General features: G+C 39.0%; 1 protein-coding gene and 1 pseudogene across 1 annotated transcript; both read left to right on the top strand.

Annotated features, from left to right (window-relative positions):
* The first annotated feature begins 204 nt into the window (after positions 1–204).
* PCGF6 (polycomb group ring finger 6) lies at positions 205–22,478 on the top strand. The gene is made up of 10 exons (XM_037159494.2): positions 205–642; positions 1,302–1,401; positions 1,500–1,596; positions 2,376–2,431; positions 2,532–2,591; positions 3,689–3,797; positions 9,935–9,962; positions 12,337–12,435; positions 18,178–18,264; positions 21,270–22,478. Exons 1-10 carry the CDS (start codon positions 280–282, stop codon positions 21,324–21,326), a joined length of 1,056 nt encoding a protein of 351 aa, XP_037015389.1. The 5' UTR covers positions 205–279; the 3' UTR covers positions 21,327–22,478.
* LOC119059695 (40S ribosomal protein S12-like) lies at positions 6,677–9,761 on the top strand (annotated as a pseudogene).
* Positions 22,479–24,036: the final 1,558 nt, after the last annotated feature.

The raw sequence follows: 24,036 nt of genomic DNA, 5'->3' as shown, positions 1-24,036 counted from the left end.
GTCTGAAATGGTGCCAATTTCATTGTTTTCAAAAGGCAGTGAAGAGGACTCCAGCCTGTCAAAAGAAAAACTGGGTTAGATTTGTCCCAGCTGCGGCCCGCAAGCTCCGCCCCTACACACCTGAGCGGCCCCGCGGGAGTCTGAGCCGAGGCCTGCGAACCACATTTCCCAGCGGGCCCTGCAGCGCTCCCGCGCCTGCGCGTGGCGCCGGAGGTGGCAGGAGGAACTCCCGCGCTATCCAGCCGCCTGGTCGCACCTCGCCTGGCCACTGACCCGGGCATGGAGGGGGTCCCGGTGCTGACGAGGGCTAGCGCGGCCGCCGCCAGGGTGGAGGAAGCCGCAGCCGCGCCGCCCCTGCCTCCAGTCTCCCCGCCTGCCCTCACCCCAGCGCTCTCAGCGGGCGAGGAGGGTCCGTCGCCTTTGCCCGAGGCGGGGGCTCCGGGCTGCTCCGGCTCCCGGCCCCCCGACCTGGAGCCGGAGCGCAGCCTGGGCCGCTTGAGGGGCCGCTTCGAGGACGAGGACGAGGAGTTGGAGGAGGATGAGGAGCTGGAGGAAGACGAGGAGGAGGAGGAGGAGGAAGAGATGAGCCACTTCTCGCTGAGGCTGGAGGGGTGCCGGCCGGAATCAGAGGACGAGGAAGAGGTACTGGTAACCCTGCCGACCGCGCCGGGGCCCCGCTCGAACTGCGGCGCCGGCGTCGCGCCCCGCCTCCCCGCACCTCGCCCGCCTCGGCGGGTGGCGCGCGCTGGCCTTGCGTCCCGCCCGGATTCCTCGCGGAGTCGTTTTGTGAGGTTCCTGCAGATCCCCGAGGCTGTCCGGGCCGGACCGACTGGTTTTCCAGATGATTATTGAACTGGAGCTACTGCCTGCCGGGCGAGCAGGCTCCGAGGGTCCCGTGCTCCTGCCACCGAGTTAGTCTCTTATTGGGAAGATTCCTTTTTTGGATGTGGCAGTGCACACTTCATCGACTTGGGTAGTAATGCACATAGCCAGTCAGAACTAATAAACTTAAGAACCATTATCTGGAAAGTTGGCCCATTTCTTAAAGTAATTTATAAAGTAAGATGCTCGTCATCTGGCAATATGCACTATATCCAAAAGAATGGGATGTATCTGAAACATCGATTTATGTCGTGCTGTTGTATTTTCCAGCAGTATTTTGAAGGGTTGGCGGTACCGTAATATGTTCTCCTGATGCAGATTAAGTCACATATTGGTTATAATGAAGTCTTGGGATTCTGGCTTTAAATTTTGAGAAGGCAAGGACTTGTGTTTTAAAACTCTTCCCATTGCATTTGCAGCGCCTGATTAATCTCTCTGAGCTGACCCCATACATCTTGTGTTCCATTTGCAAAGGTTACTTAATAGATGCAACGACCATTACAGAATGTCTTCATACATGTAAGCATACAGTTCACATTTATTATTCACATTATGAATAATTAAAATTTTGAAATGTCTCGAAAACATCCTGATTTAAACATCTTCTTTTTCAACAGTTTGTAAAAGCTGCATTGTAAGACATTTTTACTATAGCAACAGATGTCCAAAATGCAACATAGTAGTACATCAGACACAACCGCTTTATAACATAAGGTAAGAGGAATATAAGTACAATTTATATTTTAAGTATACTTTTTCTGAAAGCTTGAAGTGGTGTCTTGGGGATTAAATGCCTGACCTATCTCAATATTATAAGAAAGGTAGCTACCTATTCTTTTAAAAAAATGCATATGGAGTACTTACCGTGTACCAGGCACTGTGATATCTGCTGGGGACTTTAAAAAAGACACAGTTCTTTTTTCCTGAGGATTTTAATTCTATCATTCAAGTTAATGAGGCCAGTTTAGGCTTGTCATTTTCAGTATATTTAGAATTCTATTTTCTACAAGTAATACCTAAAACAACTGGCCTCTTTAGAATAGTCTCTTAGGTCATTGTGGCTTATTAATCAGATTTTCAGTTCATGCTCAGTTTCCTAAGGAGAGAAAGATATTAAACACGAATTGCCGTAATTTAGTATTTGTTCAGCAAATACTGCTATGTTTTTACTTCCTTTATAAACAAGTGCTTTGCAGATGATACACAGAAGTTCAAAAAACAGTATCTGCCCTTAAACTCACATTCTTATTAAGGGAATAAAAACAGCACGTGTGGAACAATTAAGCAAACCGTGGGAGGATCTCTGATTGCTTTTGATTGCATATACCTTGAGGTTCTCTTAGATGAGAACCATGAGTGCTACCTAAAAGTAACTTGCCTCTGAGAAGTATCCACTTCCAAGAGAAAACAGTACTTACAAAGAGTATCATTCACTCTGTACCAAATGCATTTTTCTGAATTCTGAGGTATTCTCCATCCTTTCCTTTTATTAGGTTGGACCGACAGTTACAAGACATAGTGTACAAATTAGTGATCAATCTAGAGGAAAGTAAGTTTATTTTATTACATAGTTGTGAACCCCAGAATCTCTGCTGACTCTCCTAGTTACATTTTAAGTATAATTTAGTTTGTGTTTTATCATTTTTTAGGAGAAAAAAAGCAAATGCATGATTTCTATAAAGAAAGAGGTCTAGAAGTACCTAAACCTGGTAAGTTTGGGTGTGTACTATAATATATTTATAGATTAAAGAACACTAACAATAAAACTTACTCCCTTTGGGGTTCTTTTTGGTAATGGTTGTTTTATGATCAGAGAGAAAGGTTTTGAAGGTATTCGAATTTTGAAGTGTAATCCAGTTTATTGTTCATAAGAAGTAAGGAGTACAGGCTCTGGAGCTGATTGTCTGAGTTTGACTCTGGCCACCACTTGAGCTCTGTGACTTTGACACATTACTTCACTGTCTCAGCTTCCTCGATACAAAGCACTTAAAACAGTGCCTGGAACATAGTAACTGCTCAAACATTAGTTTTTTGTTGTTTGTTTTTTAAGATTGATTGATTTTTAGAAAGAAAGTGGAAAGGAGGGAGAAAGAGAGGGAGAAAAACATCACTGTGCAAGAGACATGTCCATCATCTATCAGTTGCCTCTCGTATACCCCCAACTGGGGACCTGGCTGGCAACCCAGACATGTGCCCTGACTGGGTTTTGAACCAGCTACCTTTTGGTTCGCAGGTCAGTGCTCAATCCACTGAGCCACACCAGCCAGGGTTCAAACATTAGTTTTTATGATGATGTCACAGTATGGAAGTTAGATTAGGGTTTAAATCCTGGTTCTTCTATTTGCAGTGTGGATAAGTTTAGGCAAATTGCCTAACCTCACTAAACTGTAATCTCAGTTTCTTTAAAGACAGTTACAAAAAGCAGCAGTAGTACCTATGTCATGGGATTACAACAAGGACTAAATGAGATGATGCATGTAAAGTGCTGAACGTGCTTCTGAGCTCCCTGGCACATCATGCTTGTTAAGGGTCATCTACAGCTGTGCACTGTTACGATGAGCCTTCTCTGTGGCCCTGATGAGCCAGCCACACGCATCTGCCTTCCATCGTGGAGCAGTCCCCAGGCTTGCCTCTTATTTCACTGGCTGTGACAGGTTAGCTGATGCTCTTAAAGAAAAGGAGATTGAGTGCTTATGATCTTTTAAGTGGTCAACGTAATTATAATATCCATGTAATTATTTTTCAAAGGTCTCAATTTATAAAAATTTTTATTCTGACTCAGCTTTTTTGTTTGGCTACCAAATAGCTGTTCCACAGCCAGTCCCTTCAAGCAAAGGAAGATCTAAGAAAGTCTTAGAATCAGTGTTTCGGATTCCACCTGAACTTGATATGTCTTTATTATTAGAGTTCATTGGGTGAGTACCCTAAATCTCTCTACTTCTTAATCTTAAAGAATGTTTAGAGTCCCAACTGTTATGAAATCCTCCTGAACTCAAGTAATATCAAATTTTTCTGATTTCCTTTGAAAAAAGTACTATGAAATATTTAAGACTTAGAAAAAGGTCTAGTAACCACTTGCATGTTTACCATCTGACTTAAGAAATAAACCATGCTAATCTTGCAGATGCGTTTTGGCTACCTCTGCCTGTTCACCCTTCCTTCCCTTAGAGTTTAATAACCACACTCCTAAAAGTAGTGATTGTCATTCCCCTGCATTTTTAATATATATATATATTTGCCAAAAGTATTTCTTCCTAAGCAATATGTAGAATTGTTTTTTTGTTAATTAAAAAACTTGAAACGGTATCACAGTGTTTTCCAACTTGCCCTTTTCACTTAGCATTGTGTGATTTATCCATGTTGAAATGTTTAGTTCATTGCCTCGTGTTTCCTTAAACATGCCATAATTTATCTTTTCTTGTATTGTTGAATTTTTAAGTTGTTCCCAGGGGATTTTTGCTATTGTAAACAATGTTACTTTAAATATTTTTGTACATATATCCTTGCATATATATGAGCTAGTTTTCTAAGAGTTTACGTAGATTTTCTGAATCTTATGGTATGTTTGTCTTCAACTTTACTTGGTTTTGCCAGATTGATTTCTAGAGCAGTTGGACATCTTTCTAATTCATCCAGATTGTGTCATTTAAACACTGTGGTGCATGGCGTGCACCGTGGTAGTGTACCATTGTCACACCATCATGACCGTTTGGCACATATCAAACTGTAGTTTTCAACATACCTGCATCAGTTTGCAGCGTAAATTAAGATGTCTTTTTGGAAAATCTAGATTTTCCCATTTTATGTCACTGGTGACTTTTACTTCTCAGTGTCTTCCTCCTTATAAGTTTTGGTTGCCTGTATCATTTAATTAGTATGTAGCTTGTGCTGTGTTGTACTTATCTATTTATGTATTTAGCCTGTTTTCTCAACTGAAATCAAGAACTTCTAAGAGGCAAAAAACCACAAAGCCCACATAATAGTGGTTGATATGATGAAACAAAGATCTCTTTGAAGGAAAGAGAAGAAACCATGTAATACCAAACTTTAAACCAGCAATTTTAGTTAATTAAAGAATGTGTTTTGATTTCCGGCCAAGATGGAAGCATAGGTGGAAACATTGTGCTTCCTCACACAACCAAAATTAAGGACAACAAATTTAGAAACAAAAACACAACCAGAACAGACAGAAAATTGAACTGTAGGTAAGTCCAATAACCATTCAACCAGACCGGTAAGAGGGGCGGAGTAGGCACCTGGGGGAGAGGGATCTTGGCAGGAAAAGGCAGTGGCAGCCAGAACTGGGAGCTTAGGCGGAGCAGTGCTGACTGTGGTCACACATTTGCACGCAGATAAACTAGGCAAGAAAGGGCAGCAAGACAGACTGCACAACCCAGGGCCCCAGGGACAGGGAATAAAGCCTAAAAGCACCAATTGAAAAGGTGCGAGCTTGTGGGAAGCAGTAGAGGGGACTGAAATCCGACGGAGAGCAGAACAGGCACCATAGTTCCCTCTCTAGCCCCGCCCCCATATACAGCATCACAACCCAGCAACTGGGTTGACCTGCCCCGGTGAACACCTAAGACTCCACCCCTCATACATAACAGGCTCGACCTGCCCCAAAATGGCTCAATCGGAAGAATAAATGAAAACCCCAGAGACAGTACTTTTAAGTGACCAAAAGATAGCCAATCTATCAGATGCACAGTTCAAAACTCTAGTGATCAGTATGCTCACAGAACTGGTTGATTTTGGTCGCAAATTAGATGAAAAAATGAAGGCTACACTAAGGAAAATGCGCAGGGAACCAATAGTGATGGAAAGAAAACTGGGACTCAGATCAATGGAGTGGACCAGAAAAAAGAAAGAAACAAACAAACAAAAGAATGAGGAAACAATTCAAAAAAATGAGGAGAGGCTTAGGAACCTCTAGGACATCTTTAAGTGTTCCAACATCCGAATTATAGGGGTACCAGAAGGGGAAGAGAAACAGCAACAAGTGGAAAACTTATTTGAACAAATAATAAAGGAGAACTTCCCCAGTCTGGCAAAGGAAATAGACTTCCAGGAAGTCCAGGAACGCCAAGGCACATCATAATTATATTAGCCAAGATAAAAGTGAAGGAGAGAATCCTAGAAGCAGCAAGAGATAAGGGGACAGTCCCCTACAAAGGAGTTCCCATCAGATTATCAGCTGATTTCTCAAAAGAGACCTCACAGGCAAGAAGGGGCTGGAAAGAAGTATTCCAAGTCATGAAATGCAAGGACCTACATCCAAGATTGCTCTCTCCAGCAAAACTTTCATTTAGAATGGAAGGTTAGATGAAGTGCTTTTCAGATAAGGTCAAGTTCACGGAGTTCATCATCACCAAGCTCTTATTATATGAAGTGTTAAAGGGACTTATCTAAGAAAAAGAAAATAAGAAATATGAACAGTGAAAGGACAGCAAACTCACAGTTACTACCTAAAACAAAAGCAAACTAAGCGGATACCTAAAACAGTAATGGAGCCACAGAAATGGAGATCACCCGGAAGATTAGCAACAGGGGAGTGGGAGGAGGAGAGAGGGGGAGAAGGTACAGAGAATAAGTAGCATAGACAATGGGGAGAAAATAGGGGGAGGGCAAGAGTAGTGTGGGAAATGTAGAAGCTAAAGAACTTAAGACACATGGACATGAACTAAAGGGGGGGAATGTGGGTGGGAGGGGGGTGTGCAAGGTGGAGGGGAATGAAGGGGGGAATGGGACAACTGTAATGGCAAAATCAATAAAATATACTTTAAAAAAAAGAAAAATGACCCCAAAAGTGGTAAGCATTATCTGACACTTGTCCCTTTGTCAAATAGTCACTCTTTGTTTAAGACAACATTTTCCTTTGGCCAGTGGGGAATTGTGGCACTATGGGATTTTTCATTGTAATAGATACTTCATAACTATGGCTTACACTGTTTTGGTCATCACCAATGATCTTGTGCCCTGGCTGATATGGCTCAGTGGATTGAGCACTTGCCTGCGAACCAAAGGGTTGCTGGTTCAATTCATAGTCAGGGCACATGCTTGGGTTGTGGGCCAGGTCCCTAGTAGGGGGTGTGCCAGAGGCAACCACACATTGATGATCCTCTCCCTTCCCCTATCTCTAAAAATGAATAAATAAAATCTTTTTAAAAAATGTGTTTCAATCTAAATGTCCAAAAAGAAGCTAAACAGTGATATATAGCATGTGAATATGTGCCATGTAGTAATAATATATGTGCTGACATGGGATGATTATAAAGTGTCTTAAGTGAAAAAGCAAGATACAGAAGAGAATATGTTGCATGTGCCGATTTATGTTTTTATACAAAGGGTGGTGAGAGTCCTTTTTTTAAAATGCATAGATCATTTCCGAAAGGACAGTAGGAAAATGTTAATGGCAGTTGCTTCTAGGAAAGGTCACTGGAGCCTGCGTCTAGAATAAGGAAGTTTTACTTTTCATTGCATTTGCATTTTTACCATGTAACTTGATTTTCATAAGGCTAAGGAAAATTTGAAAATTGAAAGGAATTTCTATTTCTAAAAAATTATTTTGGGGAAATGTAATCTTCACTAATACACAATAGGTACGGACAATCAGTATTTGTATACCTTTTTTGAACAGTAGCAGAGATGTACTTTGGAAAAGTGGCAGTAATGCAAACATGGCAAATATGTGCCAGTTGTGCCACCATTCTTTGTCTTTGCTCACAGCAGAAACCAATAATTAAGCATTACAGGCTTTCCTAATGAGGGAGACTTGACCACTGTGTTCAGGGTGGTCATTACCATTTGCCCAAGTTGTTACATGATTGACACGTGCCCTGAAAAAAGAAAAAAAGGGCCCTCAGTAGGAATAAGGAGATCTAGAATTCAGTTCTAGCTCCTCTGTTACCTACCTTTGTAAACTTAGACGAATTGCATTTTGTTTATTCACAAGATATTTACTAAGGTCCTGCCATGTACCAGCATAGCATTCTACTAGCTGCTGGGAATATAGTTTGAATAAGTCAGCCATGACCCTTTTCCTCATGGAACTTTTAACTTCCCAGAGCTTCAGCTTCCCTATCTGTGAAACAGTAGAATTAAACTTGGTGATTATGGTGGGTAGTCAGTCTGCCTTTTATTATAGTCCTTTATCTGTTTTCAAATGATCAAGGGAAAAAAAGCTTTCAGTGCAACAGGGAGTCCTTTTGAAAGAGCTTCATTTGGCAAAGAGTCCTTTTGAAGTCCCCAGTCCCCAGATTAAATCTCCATGTTTTTACCATAAAAATCAGGCTACTAAGGGTAACCCATAGGAAGTTCTTTCAGGGCAGGGGACAGGTGGCAGATGAATTTTAACCTGATATAAGTACAAGTGCACATTTGGTCCAGCTGGTGACCCTACTGGAACTGGAAGATCAAAACAGCTGAGGTAGGTTGAGCCTGTGGACAGTGATTTTTCAACTACTGGAATGTGAAATTAGATTTCCCTGCTAAATTGGGTATGCACGTCTTGTGATCTTAAGATAGTCTTGCACTTCTTTCTCTTCTTCACTTTCTATGTTTAAAGTAGAAGACTATAAAAAGCAATGACTTCAAAAAGGCAGTAGAGTGTGTATAGAAAGAATATAGGCTTTGAAGAATCTAACTCAAGGTATATAATTCTTGGGATATAGCTTAACTTCTGTGATCATCAGTTTCCATATTTCTAAATTGGGGGTTTTAATAGCAACTCCCAGGATTGTTGTAAGAATCAACATGTGGTAGTCCTAACATGTCTAAACTATTGTCACTATATGAAAATTATAAATCTATCTTGTACATTTTTCTCTGCCACTCTGGGATTGCATGGAGGTGGAGGCTTGGGTGTGGTCAAGATTCAGCTCCACCCATAACCCACTGCCATGGCCTAGGAAAGGCATTGCTGCTGGAGGCGTGGTGGATGTCAGGACTGCTTTACAAGAGCTGCTGTGCTGAAGACCACCCTCGCCCGCTGTGGCCTGGCTCCCCGAGCTGCCAAAGCCTTAGATGCACCTCTGTGTGCTTGCCTCCAACTCTGATGAGCTTCTATATGTCAAATTGGTGGAGACCCTTTGTGCTGAACACCAGATCAGCCTAATTAAGGTTGATGACAACAAGAAACCAGCGGAATTGGTCAACCTTTGTAAAATCAACAGAGGGAAAACTTTGTAAAGTGGTTGGTTGCAGTTGTGTGGTAGTTAAGGACTATGGCAAAGAGTCTCAGGCCAAGGGTGTCATTGAGTATTTCAAATGCAAGAAATAAATACATAAACTTGGCTTTTTTTTTAAAACTATCTTATAAAGGTTACTATAGAGAAAAAACACATTAATTGTGAACCTGGAAAAAGTTAGATTGCTACATGTGGGGAAATCTAAATATTAAGAATATTCTGCCCTGGCCAAGCATCGTCCCATGCACCAAAAGGTTGCAGGTTCAGTCCGCAGTCAGGGCACATAACTAGGTTGTGGGTTTGATCCCCACTTCTTTCTGTAGCATCTATAATAAATATGTCCTTGGGTGAGGATTAAAAAGAAAAAGAAGAATATACTGAAAAGTTAAGAAGATTCTAATAAGTAACCATGACTTCCCCAAAGCTGTCAGTGCACCGTGCAAAGCTTCATCGTTAACCAGGTCCCGTGCAAGAACATATGGCAGTTTTGATAATGCCCAAACCTTACACCTTTTAATACTTCTGAAATTAGAAACTCCTATACCAAAAAACTATTGCAAGTTCTAACATCTTTGCCAGAAAATGAACAGATTATGGAATGATTTTTTTCCAATAAAAGGCAACCAAAAAAGAAAAGAAATTACTGAAATACACAAAGTATTATAAAATACTACTGTCTTCTTTACCACTAGGTGGCAGAAATTACAATTAACTACATTTGTTTATTTTCTAAAGTGTTAGATGACTATGTTTTAAAATTAAATTGATATTCTTCAAATGTTTGTATTCATGTTATTTTTCTGTGTTATGTGATTTCATATATAGTTTGAAATAGTTTGTTGATTAATTTTGCTTTTATTTTTTAGTGCTAATGAAGGCACGGGACATTTTAAGGTATTTTACTTTTAGTTTTCACTTACTTTACGAGAGGACCCTGTAACACACATTTAAGAATCAGATTAGCATTCATATGGAGATTGTCTTCCATTAAATAGTGTTTTATAAATAAAAATTGTTGAAATATGAAGTACATTTAATCTCATAAAATAGCTTTATGAGAAAATAGTTATTAAGTAGGGATTTGTTATTAATTCAGAACAGTAGTCTAAGGAAGAATAGGTGGGTAACTTTAAAAAGTCTAAAGCTAAAAGCTATGTTAATTGGTGATAAGAAATGTTTCAAAGCATTTTTTGTATAGTTGGCATTTAGAGTTAAATGTGAGCTTAAAATTTTATTTTCATGTAACATTTTTAGCTCAGGTTAACCTGCCCCAACTTGTTACTTGGCAAGCTTATTGTTTTCCTTTTAATTTTGTACTTTTTATGGAGTTCTGGTTACAGATTTTGATGTTATAGCTCAGTATTCTCTACTACTTAAAAAGCTGTGTTTATACCTTATCTTTGAGTTTAAATAAATATATCTGACTAGAATGATTCCTGGTTACTAAACTTTTCACCATGTAGATCTGTAGCATGAAAATCAAAAACCCTATTTATTTAGTTTAAAAGCATTTCACAAAGCAGTAATTTAGTCCTAAAAAGTTTTCCTGGGAGTCATCCTTAAAACTTTTTAATTATGAAAAACTTTAAACATACTGAAAAGTAGACAGAACCTTCATGTATCCATCACTTAGTTTTACCAATAAACTAATGGCCAGTTTCATTTTGTCTTATATCCTCATCTACTCACTTCCAGTATTTTGAAACAAATCCCTGTCATTTTTCTACCTCATCTGCAAATATTTCAGTATTCTTAAAAGATGTCTTTCATGGCCACGTGTCATACCAAATGTCAGTATCATGAAACAAAAATAAAGTGTCAGAGCTGTTCTAGATTAAAGGGGGTGACAGAAACATGACAATAAAATGCAGTGTATGGTCTTTCATTAGCAACAACTCTTAGTGCTCACTGTGTGCCAGGAAGTATTAATAGCTATTTACATACATCATATTACTCTCCTAAGATAATTCTATAAGGAAGGTTCCTGTTTTACAAACAGAAATGTGGAGACGGAAAGACTTGCTCAACTCGCCCAAAGACTTGCGGCTAGAAAAGGACAGAACTGACTGTAAACCCAGGCAGTCTGCTTGTCTCTGGAGCACGTGCATGTAACATTTGTCGTAGCTGCTATGCTGTGGTGATACGGGATAGCTCTGTTGTCCGGAAAGATCTTCAGAAACCAAATTCCAGCTAAGGAAGCTGAGCACTGTTACATGGAAAATGCATGTGGCTCACCCACCTCGGTCCTCTTGGTAGCCATTCTAGGTTCCCTCTCTGGTAGTGCTAGGAAAACACTGCTCAAGTTTTTCTAAAGGATACCCTTTTATCTCTAATCACCCCAGCTTTTCTTGTGCATTTGATAGTATTCTTAAAATTTTCTCAGTGTGGCTGGATAAGCATTAGTTTCTACTTAAAAACCCTGTGGCCTCTCCACCTGTTACCTCAGACCATTAGATCAGATTCCAGCCACATAGAGTAGCATTCCAGGCTGGATGTTACTCTTTTTATTTTCCACCTAAAAAAGAAAGTCCTCTTATAGAAAATTTCTGACTCACACAAGAGTGGACAGAACAGTAAAATGAGTGCCCATGTACATCCACATCACTCAACTATAAACTCATGGCCAATGTCATTTCATCTCTGCCTTCACCACGTCTCTTCTTCCCATGTATTTTTGAAGCACATCTCAGTAAATTACTCCATTTGCTTCTAAAAGATAAGGACTTTTCACAGACATAATAGTGAAACTAAATTTTTAAAAATTAGCAGTAATACCTTAATCAAATATCTATATACTATTTACATTTCTTACATTGTCTTGTAAAAGTTGTTCTATAGGTTAGTTTAAATCAGGATCCAGATAAGATCCATATGTTATAATTGGTTGATACACCTCTTATTTATAGCCCTTACATTCTTTTTTGTTTAGCAATTCCTCCTCCGTTTTTTTTTTTCTCAGATTTTTTTGGTTGTAGCAACCAGGCTTTAGACATTTAATTTTGAATAGTCTGTTAATAAATTTTATTCTGTTTTATTTTTTGATGAGGTAGTAAAATAAACCAGTAAGCCTTTCTATTAAAAAATTGTTAACATACTTTTCAGAGAGGTTAAGCTAAGCAGGAAATCTTTAATAGCTAACTCAAATTGTATAGTAGTTTTTTCATAAATCTGTGAAATCATCTTTGCTATAAAATTTGCTTTAAGGTTTATACATTTTGTGTATATTTAATCTGAAAATACTTATTTATTTGTTTGTTTATTTTTGTAGCCACTGGAAAAGAAGTTTGTCCGAGTTTCAGGAGAAGCAACTATTGGGCATGTAGAAAAATTTCTCAGAAGAAAGATGGATCTTGATCCAGCTTGTCAGGTAGGGTACATGTGTGTAAAAGGACAGGTGAAGTTGCAAGATTACCTTTAGCATAGTAAAGCAAGGATTCTCTCTAGGATTTCATGCAGTGGCTTTGGTCGTACCATATTATGATACTGTTTATGCTCATTGATATTGGTGCACAGGGATGCCCACCCCACCTTCAGTCACGGTTGACTCACTGTCTATCTCACTGCCATTGATGACCATCTACAGGACACCTAGGAAAGTGTAGATCTCTCTATTGTAGACCCTGTTAGTCTTTTAAGGATTGAAAAACAGTCTCCCATTCAATTTATGTAATATTTTCTTATTGAAAACCTCAACCCTCGTGTATTTTTTAACACAAACTATAAATATAATCATAGGTCTAGAAATATGGGCCAGTGAAATTGCACATTTATATAATTTTACTTTTTCACTAGTCAAATTAAGAAGGTTTTTAAAGGATTTTATTTATTTTTAGAAAGAGGGGAAGGGAGAGAGAGGAGCATTGATGTATGAGAGATATATTTATTGGTTGCCTCATACTCCCCCAACTGGGGACTTGGCCCGCAACCTGGGTATGTGCCCTGACTGGGCATTGAACTGGCAACCTTTTTGGTTTGCAGGCTGGCACTCAACCTACTGAGCCACACCAGCCAGGATAAAAAGGGATTCTTATTATTCATCATGTGTAAATTTCATAGAATAATTTTTATTTAAAATACCTATTTGCTGTTTAGTAAGTTAAGAGATATTTTAAAGTTGGTTGAAGTTTTGCTGGTGTTTTTAGTACCGATTTCTACTGATACTAAATATCTATTAAATCCAATAAAATGTAACTCCTTTTACATAATGCTAGCTGTATCTGTGGCATCTGAAAAGTAGATACGACTTTTCTATCACCTTGTAACCATAACATACACGTGGTTATTCTTAGTTCTCTGTTTAGAAGTAGATAACTGTTTGTACCCTGGCTGGTGTGGCTCAGTAGATTGAGTGCCAGCCTGTGAACCGTAAAGTCATTGGTTCACTTCCCAGTCAGGGTACATGCCTGGGTTGTGGGCCAGGTCCCCACTTGGGGGTGTGCAAGAGGCATCTGTTCAATATATCTCTTGCACATCAGTGTTTCTCCAGGGAGGGAGGGAGAGAAACATTCTCTCTTCCTTCCCTTCTCTCTAAAACTAAATAAATAAAATCTTTAAAAAAAAAAAAGTAAGTAACTGTTTAGAGACTCCTGGACAAAGAATTTGGAATGATCCCCTAACAGTCTACTATTTCTAAAAGCAGAAGTCACAAGACTTGAACCTGATTATATAGAATAACCAAAGTAGCACCCAAAAGGGCTTTTTCTAGGCTGTAGATTACATCTTCTGGCTAGATATTGATCAGAGCACAATTATCATGTACAAGTTTCACATTTAGTGTTCTAAGAAATTTGGTTGCCAGAGCTCTAAATTGAATTTATTGTGTAAAGACATGGGTTTATTTTTTTCTCATATCATAGAATTTAAGGCTTTTAGCATTTTGAAATAAAGCAATAAAAAGTTTATTTCAACCTTTAATTTTCTTTGTCAACTCTTGGCTCTCTAGGTAAATGTTTCTTTAAAAAAATTTTTTATTATATTTTATCATTACCATTTAACCCCCTTATACCTGCCTCCCTCCTGCAATCACCACACTGTTGTCCATGTCCATGAGTCCTTTTTCCTTTTTGCTCTATTCCTCCACCCCCTAACCACCCTTCCCATAGCTGTCATCCTGCTCTCCATCTATGAGTCTGTCTCTGTTTTGCTTGTTTAGTTTGTTGGTTAGAGTCCACATGTAGATGAAATCATATGGTATTTGTCTTGCTGTGCCTGGCTTATTTCATCCAGCATAATGTTCTCCGGGTCCACCCACACTGTCACAAAGGGTAAAATTTTCTTCTTTTTTATGGCCAAGTAGTATTTCATTGTGTAAATGTCCCATAGTTGTTTTATCCACTCATCTACTGATGGACAGTCAGGCTGCTTTCATTCATATCTTGGTGATGGTAAATAATCCTGCAATAAACATAGGGGTCCTTAAGTTCTTTTGAATTAGTATTTTGGGTTTCTTCAGCTATATTCCCAGAAGTGGGATTACAAGGTCAAAAGGCAGATCCATTTTTGATTTTTTGAGGGATCTCCATACTGCTTTCCACAGCAGCTGCACCAGGCTGCATTTGCACCAACAGTGCAGAAGGGGTCCCCTTTCTCCACGTCCTTGTCAGTGTTTGTTGTTTGTTGACTTACTGATGGTGGCCGTTCTGACAGGTGTGAGGTGGTATCTCATTGTGGTCTTAATCTGCATTCCTCTGATGATTAGTGATGTTGAGCATCTTTTCACATGTCTATTGGCCATCTGTATGTCGTCTTTGGTGAAATGTCTATTCAGGTCCTTTGGCCATTTTTTAATTGGATTATTTGTTTTTTCAGTGTAGAGTTTTATAAGTTCTTTATAAATTTTGGATATTAACTCCTAATCAGTGAAACACTGTGTAGCTACTAAAAAGAAAGCTAACTGTGTACTCCAAAAGATGTTCATGGTATATTAAGGGTTGTTTTTTTAAAGATTTTACTTATTTTTAGAGAGAAGGGAAGGGAGGGAGAAAAAGATGGAGAGAAACATCAGTATGTGGTTGCCTCTCGTGTGTCCCCTAATGACAACCTTACCCAAAGCCCAGGCATGTGCCTGACAGGGAATTAAACGGGTGACCCTTTGGTTTGCAGGCCAACACTCAGTCTACTGAGCCACACCAACCAGGGCAAAGTTTTATTTTTAAAAATAGAGAATTTTGAAAAGGGAACTGACTATGGGAGAACGTATTTGCTAATGATATATCAGACAAGGGTTTAATCTCTAAAATATGTGAAGAACTCAGATGAATGAACACCAGGAAGACAAACAGTCTTTACCCAATTAAAAAATGGGTAAAGGACATGACTAGACACTTTTCCAAGGAGGACGTACAGATGGCCCATAGAATGGCCAACATCTGATGGCCAACATCACTAGCCATCAGAGACAATGAGGTACCACCTCACACCAACTAGAATGGCTGTCATTTATGAATCAGCAAACGTGCTGGCGAGGATGCAGAGAAAAGGAAATCTAGTGCACTGTTGCAGGTATGCAGTCTGGTGCAGTCACTGTAGAAAACAGTATGGGATTTCCTCAAAAATTAAAAATGGAACTAGCCTTTGACTCAGTGATTCCACTGCTGGGACTATACCCTAAGATCCTGAAACACCAATTCAGAAGACCTTATGCACCCCTATGTTCATAGCAGCATTATTTGCAATAGCCAAGATTTGCAAACAGTCTAAGTGCCCATCAGTAGATGAGTGGATTAAAAAATTGTGGTACACTTAACACAATGGACTACTTACTATGCAGCAGAAAGAAAGAAGGAGTTCCTACCTTTTTGCAACAGCATGGATGGAACTGGAGACTATTATTCGAAGTGCAAAAAGCTAGTTGGTGAAAGACAAATACCATATGATCTCACCTATAAGAGGAACGAAATAAACTAACAAGCAAAATGGAACTAGAGATATGGAATACACTGACAGTTGCCAGAGGCAGGGGGAGGAGAGGACTGGTGGAAAAAAGGGGAAAGGGTTAGTCAAAGAACATGTATGAATGACCCATGGACATGGACAGTGGTGTGGGGATTGCCTGTGAGAGTAGGGGTTGGAGTAGGCTGGGTGGAGGAGGGCAAAGGGGGAAAATTGGGACAACTGTCAGAAAAGACAATAATAAAAAGGGGGGATTGGTAGAATAATAATATGTGGCATAATCCTATTTTTTAAACAAAAAACTCAGCATGCACACATAGCATCTGGAACCATACATATCAAACTTCAGTAACTGGCCAACCTTTGGAGGTTAAAATGAAGTTGAAAAAAATATAGTAAATCATAAATGTGTACTATGTGGTGAAGTCTTCTAAGAGCAGTGGTCTCTGCATTGCTGAATACTTAATAAAAGCATGAGAGTTTCCAAATTCTTTGATTTTTCATGGATCTGTGTGAAAGATCTATCATTGCCTTCAAGTCATTTTACAAACAGGTTATTTATTCTGCCTATTTTAAAGCTGGTAAGCATACACAAAAGTTGTTATTGATTGGGGATTGTGCATTATGAGATAGCATAGGAGTTGATAAACTGTGACCCATGGGCCAAATCTAGCCTGTTTTTATCCATAAAATTTAATTTGAACACAGCCGTACACAGATTTTCATGCTGCAGTGGCAACACTGAGTAGATGCGACAGATCCTGTGGCCCACAAAGCCTAAAATACTTGTTTCCTAGCCCTCTACAGAAAGTTTGCTGACATCTGACAGACACTTAGGCTTTGGAGAAAAATAGACCTGGGTTCAGGTCCGGATTTTGCTACTGACTAGCTTTGTGACCTTAGGAAAGTTTAATGCCTTCACCTATTAGTACTCTTATCTGTAAAATGGGAATTGTGATACCTAGCTCACAGGAAAGTAAAGGCTACATGAGATAGCATGTCAAATGCATAGTATAACATATGGTGTACATAGTGGCTGTCCAGTGAAATGCACCTGTTTTTGTTATTCTTCCCCAACCATGCTGACAGTGTGTAGAATTTTTAGAGTAAACAGAATTTGAAGGTAGGAAATCTGGTTAAGAGGTGATTTAAGCCTAGGGTATTATGAGCTAAGAAGCATCAGGACACAGTAACTGATTGCATGTGAGAAGGAAGGAAAAGGAAAAATCAGAGTCAGCGGTGGCACTGTGGTTTAGAGGACAAGGGGACGTGTCATGCCACAAACTAAGTACGGACTTTAGGAGGTGGAGCAAATGGAGGGATATGTAGTAGTAAGAGTACTGAGGACCTGATCCCATTTTAAGGCAATGGGACAGAAGCACTCAGTGAAAGACAAAAAAAGATTAAAAATTTGCTTTTTTTTCCAGCAAGAAAGTATACTGGAATCTTACTACATTATACTATACAACTGTATAACAGTACCATTCTTTCTAGAGCATTTTATATAACAGCAGATTTATCTTAGAGCTTTGGCATTACTGACGGGCTAAAAAGACCTTATTAAGATTATTCCATCCATGAAACAGTTCCCTTAGTATGTACTCTGCCACTGTCAGACTTCCACTATTGAAAAATGGATATACCCTGTAAGAGCACTGTTCAAATAAGTAAGAATTCCTGGCTGGTGTAGCTCAGTGGATTGAGCGCGGGCCTGCGAACCAGACAATCGCGGTTCTATTCCCAGTCAGGGCACATGCCTGGGTTGTAGGCTGGTTCCCTGCAGGCCAGTTCCCAGCAGGGGACGAACAAAGGGCAACCATACATTGATAAAAAAAAAAAAAAAAAGACCAAATAAGTAAGAATTGCCTTTTTAAGCACTGTATACCCTTTTAATCATTCTATCTTGAAACATTTTTAAAAAACATACTTTTCTGCACCTTCTTACGCTAAATACATCAAATGTGATTTAACTTGTACTCAGAGTTTCAAGGAAATCATTTCAAATATTGGCCGTACTGTGCTGGTGTCCTGCTCCTCCACTGCTCTTTCCAGCTTACGTCATTTACTCCTGTGAAGTTTCTAAAATCTTTCCTCAGAGTGTTTCATCAGTATAAAGTAAAATACCAAAACATAGATTGGAAATAATTATGTTGATTTTTCTTGATTTTTCACATGGGTTTTGCGGTACTAAAGCATCTGGTGCTCCTTGTGCCTGTAGGTGGATATCATCTGTGGCGATCACTTGCTGGAGCGGTACCAGACTCTGAGGGAGGTCCGCCGTGCACTGGGGGATGCGGCGATGCAGGTGGGGCTCAGACTTGATCCTACTTAGTGCCCAACAGGCATGTTACTTGGTGAAATTAAAAAGTTCCATGTTATCAATGAAATTTTAATAAATGTTCTTCAATTTTCTTAAAATTACCCGAACTAGCCCTGGCTGGTGTGGCTCAGTGGACCGAGTCCCGGCCTGCAAACCAAAGGGTCGCTGGTTTGATTTCCAGTCAGGGCACATGCCTGGGTTGCAGGCCAGGTCCCTAGTTGGGAGCATGTGTGAGGCAACCAATTGATGTTTCTCTACACATTGATGTTTCTCTCCCTCTCTTTCTTCCTCCCCTCCCCTCTCTCTAAAAGATAATAAAATAAAATTTTTTAATCTTTAAAAAACAAATTTAAAAAAGTAAATTTTACTGTATTTACAGAGTTGTCAGAGTATCATCCAATCAATTTAAATATTTTTTTCTTTTAAATCCTCACCCGAGGACATTCCCATTGACCTTAGAGAGAGGGGAAGGGAGGGACAGAGGGAGAGAGAGAAACATCAATGCAAGAAGAAACATAGGATGCCTCCTGAATGTGCACCAACCAGGGACTGAACCCACAACCCAGGTGTGAGCCCTGACCATGACCCTTTGGTTTATGGGATGATGCTCCAACCAACTAAGCCACACAGGCCAGGGCTAGACCATTTTTATCACCCCAGAAAGAAACTCCATATCTGTATCTGTTAGTATTCATTGTCCATGAAACTCCATCCTCCAGCCTCTCAACCAGTGCTCTACCTTCTGTCTCTGAATTTATCTATTGAGGACATTTCATATAAATGGAATCATACAATATGTGGTCTTTTGTGACTGGCTTTTACTTAGCATAATGTTTTCAAACTTTATTTATGTTTAGCATGTATCAGAATCTTGTTCCTTTTATGGATGAATAATATTCCATTGTATGGAAATTCAATGTTTAAGAGAAGGCTAAGTCTCAGAAAGGCAGCAATGGAAGAATTAGGAAAGATCACTGGAGCACAGCATCATTAGAGACCAAGGCTAAGGTCATTCACACCCTCATGTTCCCAGTTAGTATGTACAGATGTGAGAGTTGGCCAGTGAGGAAGGCTGATAGGAAAAAAATTGATTCATTTGAAGTGTGGTATTGGAGGAGAGTTCTGTGGATACCCTGGACTTCCAGAAAGACCAGCAAGTGGGCCCTCGAGCAAATTAAGCCTGAAACATCACTGGAGGCAAAAATGACAAAACTGAAGCTGTCCTACTTCAGATACATCATGAGCAGGCGGGGTTCTTTGGAAAAGACAGTGGTGCTGGGGAAAATAGAAGGTCGCAGGAAAGGAGGAAGACCAAACGGGAGATGGATAGAATATGGATTTATATTCCATATATGTCTATGGGATAGAAATATAATAGACATATAGATATAGATTTGAATTATAAATGATAAAATGTGATTCTATAAATGTATTAAAGTTGATTTTATAAAGTATAAATAGTACCTTAAAAAGGTGGATTGATTGCTTGCTGTATATGGCCTTGGTTTTGAAACAGCTTGTAAACTATGCTTTATATCTCTGCATATCAATATGTTGTTTTGCAAATGATGGGTTCCTTTCTGAAATATAACTGTGTGCAAAAAGTATTATCTAAAATGTAATTTGTCATCATTTAAAATTGCTAATAGAATCATCCTATTTGTTTCATATCACAAGTTCATTTACTTTGATTAGGCTACTTGGTCCAGAACAGATCTGATGGTCCATGCACCAAACGTGATATGGAATTATGCTTTATTTGACCTATTCTGTGTTTTAAATTGAGTTAAAATTTCTTAACTACGCATGTGTTCTGGTTTCCTTCTGGTCTCAATAGTACATACTGATTTATATACCTGACGCACATGTTCAATAGTACATATTGATTTATATACCTGACACACATGTTCATAAACATGTTCATTTATGTTACTTTCCTAGCCTTTGTGGGCATTTGAATTTATGAACCTTTTTCTAGAATTCTGGTGAGTTTTCACTGGAGTTGCCTGGGACAGAAGCCAGATTGCAATGAGTTGAGTAGTGAGTGAGAAATGAGGAAGTAGAGCCACAGGAAGGCTTAGCAAAGAAGGAAATGAGGGATAGTTAGGGCAGATTGGAACTGCAGGGCATGCGTACCCTCACTCCTCTTCTTTGTTGCCCAATGTAGGCCAGTTGCTAGTGGCACACTTCCCCAGTGAGTCTTTCTTTAAAGCTAGTTTCATAACAGATTAGGAAATAGTACCTTAAAAAGGTGGACTGCTTGCTGGATGCAGCCTTGGTGAGAGCACAGAGAATTAAGACCTGATATCAAGATAGGGGATAGACCACAAAAAAACAGGCAAAAAAACTCAGAAGTATGGAATCTGCAGTCATTTAGTATAGGTTTAAGTTGCCTAACAATCCCTGACTGAGGACATCACTGTGTTACAATACAGTGTACTTACTGTTTATAGTGATGACTCTGCATAGCAAAAGGTAAATTGTACTGAGCAGTCTTTAAGAGGGAAATAAAATTATAGTATATTAAATGGGTAAGAGTTCTAAAGTTTTCTCACTTAGAATGGTAGTGGGCTGCATTTATGTGGAAGTAAGTATTTCATTTCTTAGCAGATGATCCATGATGCTTTATAATAATTGAGTCTTTTTTTAGGGAAGCCTAATGCCTAGATGGTCTGTTAAGTAGTCTGTGCAGAAAGAAAAGTGTATCTCTTCTAGTTCTTTTTGGACAGCTGTTTAACCATAAACAACCCGAACTAACTATGGGTACCTGGTGGTTTCAGAATTGTCTCCTGAGAGTTATTAAAAAGGCATGTTGACAGGGAGTGTTTGGTGATGAGGTGAGTGAAAAAGCAAGTTTATTTATGTTGGACCCTTTTTGTTTTTCAAGAGTTTCACATTAGTGTTGGGTTATGAAAAACAGACCATTTTTTTGACTTGATTATTTATATAACAAGTTTTCAAATAACTGCAAAACACTTCTTTCTTTGCAGGATGGTCTTCTGGTCCTTCATTATGGTCTTGTGGTTTCCCCTCTGAAAATTACTTGAAGATTCTAGGAGCATTAGGAGGGGAGAAGCAAACCAAGGTGGCTTCTGCAGGATTGCATCTCACCAAAGATTTTCATGAAACATAATTGCTACCACTTTGTTGGGAGACATAACTTGCCTGTTTTCAGCACTAAGCATCATAAACATTTACAAGTACAACTTGGAATGATGGGATGCATCTGTTTTACTAGCAGCTGTATATCAAAAGTATCCACAGCTCAGGGCGAAATTTGCAAAGTATTTTTAAATTCCTTGTGATTTCAAATACTTTGATACTGATTTTGCTTCCAGATCTTTGATGTAAATCAGTTACTATTTTCTTCATTGAGCCATATCACTTTTAAGTTGGTGGTTGGGATTCTACTCTCTAGAGTGGTATTAGCTGGGCAGGAAAGAAGTGGGTTTTTGAAGTGAAGATTAAAAGTCAGTCTTTGTTAAACTGTGTAGATGGCACCCCTGCACACAAAGACCAAAACTGTTGGCCACTTTGTGTGTTGCCATCATATGTTGAACTTGAACTTGAATCTTTCCTTTTTTTTTTTTTTTACCAGCAACACTACTAAACAGATGTTACTAACTTCTAAAAGGGATAAGTTATCATTACTCTGTGTAAAGAGACTGTCTCCTGTATGCTTTACGGCCCAAACCATGAGCCTTCAGCGTAATAAAGACCCCTTTAACATATCTCACAGCAAGGGGTGCCTCTTTGCAACAATATTTTTATTTCTAGAATGTTAATTTCATTAACATTCATTTTATTTGAGTACATAGTATGATTATTGATACCTTGTAATGACACTGCTTCTGAAAGTAATAAAAAATTTGAGAAGTTTACAGAATACTTAATCATTGTTTCCTCAGTCAGTTCAATGTTCATTTTTCCATTACTTTGTCACTGGGATAAAGAATACGGGTGCTTGAGACCTCACTCACTTACACACAGAGACTTCAGTTTTAAACATTATTTTGCCTAAGAATAGCATTTTGATAGCTTTCTGAAAGAAATATTTTGTAGACTCTATTTCCAAGTCTGCATAGAAACAATTACAATTGGGTAAAAATTGGCAATTGTTTTATAAAGGATTTGTTAATTGTGTATTAATCTCTTCTAACATTTAATACAAAATTTTAATAAAAATTTATTTTAACCTATTTTGAAATGTTTGTGCTTATTGGGGATTTTTTAAAAATAACCAAAACTCTTTAAGAGATGGAGGTTTGAATTAAAGTTAAACTTTGCATTCAAATAAGATATTTTATAAGCATCTTTACCTCAAGTAATTATACTAGATGCTGTTATTTGACAATGGACAGAATGGCAACTATGGAATTCATTGCTTCTTAACTATTTCTTGCACAAGTAGTTAATATTTTTATACCTGTCCCATTTAACGTGTTAGGGATACCTAAGACCACCCTCAGGTTCAGTGGTTCATAGAAGGTCCCATAAGACCCAGAAAACATATTACATTCATATGTACAGTCTGTTACAGTAAAAGGATACAGATCAAAATCAGCAAATGAAAGAGCTGTACAGGGCAGAGTCTAAGAGCATCCAGGCACAGGCTCCAGTTGCCCTCTCCCAGTGAAGATGCAGCAGTTGTGTGTGACGTGCATGAGGTGTCGCCAACCGAGAAAGTTCACCTGAGCCTTAGAGCCTTAGCGTGTGGTGCACATGGGATTGATTCAGCCTTTGAGACCGCAGCACTTGCCCAGTGGTCAAACTGACAGCATGTCTTAGGGCCCCAGGTATAAGAAAACAAGCATTCGCCATAAATCAGTGTTAGCATAAACTTTCTGGTGTGGCCCAAGTTCTCAGCATACAAAGATAGGGCTCGGGCCTTATGAATTACAGTAACATGGGAAATACTTGTTTTTTAAATAGAATATTAAATAATTATTTGATAAACTGCAATGAACAAGTCAGAATTTATCACTTATTAGACATTGTGGACAAGATGAAAATGAAAGGAGAATTCCTTCAAGCTCATAGCCTTTGTGTTGCACATCTCAGAATCTTTTTTTTTCTTGATTTAAAAAAAATTTTTTTTCCTGTTCTAATCTGTTTTTTTAAATTTTTTTATTGATTATGCTGTTACAGTTGTTCTATTCCCCCTTTCATTCCCCTCCACCCTACCCCCATCCCCACCATTACCCCCCCTTTAGTTTATGACCATGTGTCTCAAGTCCTTTAGATTCTACATTTCCCATGCTATTCTTTCCCCCCCTTCTATTTTCTATCTACTGTCTATGCTACTTATTTTCTATACCTTCTCCCCTCTTCTCTTCCTCCCACTCCCGTTGCTAACCCTGCCTGAGATCTTCATTTCTATGTTTCCACTCCTGATCTAGCTGTCCTTTTAGTTTGCTTTTGTTTTAGGTGTGGTGGTTAATAACTGTGAGTTTGCTGTCCTTTCACTGTTCATGGTTTTTTAACTTCTTTTTCTTAGATAAGTCCCTTTAACATTTCAGATAATAAGGGCTTGGTGATGATGAACTCCTTGAATTTAATCTTATCTGAGAAGCACTTTATCTGTCCTTCCATTCTAAATGAAAGTTTTGCTGGATAGAGCAATCTTGGTTGTAGGTCTTTGGATTTCATGACTTGGAATACCTCTTTCCAGCCCCTTCTTGCCTGTAAGGTCTCTTTTGAGAAATCTGCTGACAGTCTGATGGGGACTCCTTTGTAGGTGACTGTCCCCTTAGCTCT

Source organism: Artibeus jamaicensis, unplaced genomic scaffold (genome assembly GCF_021234435.1).
Source record: "Artibeus jamaicensis isolate MK-2021 breed Jamaican fruit bat unplaced genomic scaffold, CSHL_Jam_final contig_490, whole genome shotgun sequence".
Classification (NCBI taxonomy): Eukaryota; Metazoa; Chordata; class Mammalia; order Chiroptera; family Phyllostomidae; genus Artibeus; species Artibeus jamaicensis.
The sequence above is the reverse complement of the archived record's forward strand: the minus strand, read 5'-3'. Positions and strand labels throughout refer to the sequence as shown.

What these genes read in the sequence shown, in the direction of transcription:
- PCGF6 (XM_037159494.2), top strand. Translation starts at nt 280, where the DNA reads ATGGAGGGGGTCCCGGTGCTGACGAGGGCTAGCGCGGCCGCCGCCAGG. An exon ending in TCTAGAAGTACCTAAACCTG is followed by an intron (nt 2,592 to 3,688) that starts GTAAGTTTGGGT and finishes GCTACCAAATAG; the next exon opens with CTGTTCCACAGCCAGTCCCT. An exon ending in ATCTTGATCCAGCTTGTCAG is followed by an intron (nt 12,436 to 18,177) that starts GTAGGGTACATG and finishes TTGTGCCTGTAG; the next exon opens with GTGGATATCATCTGTGGCGA.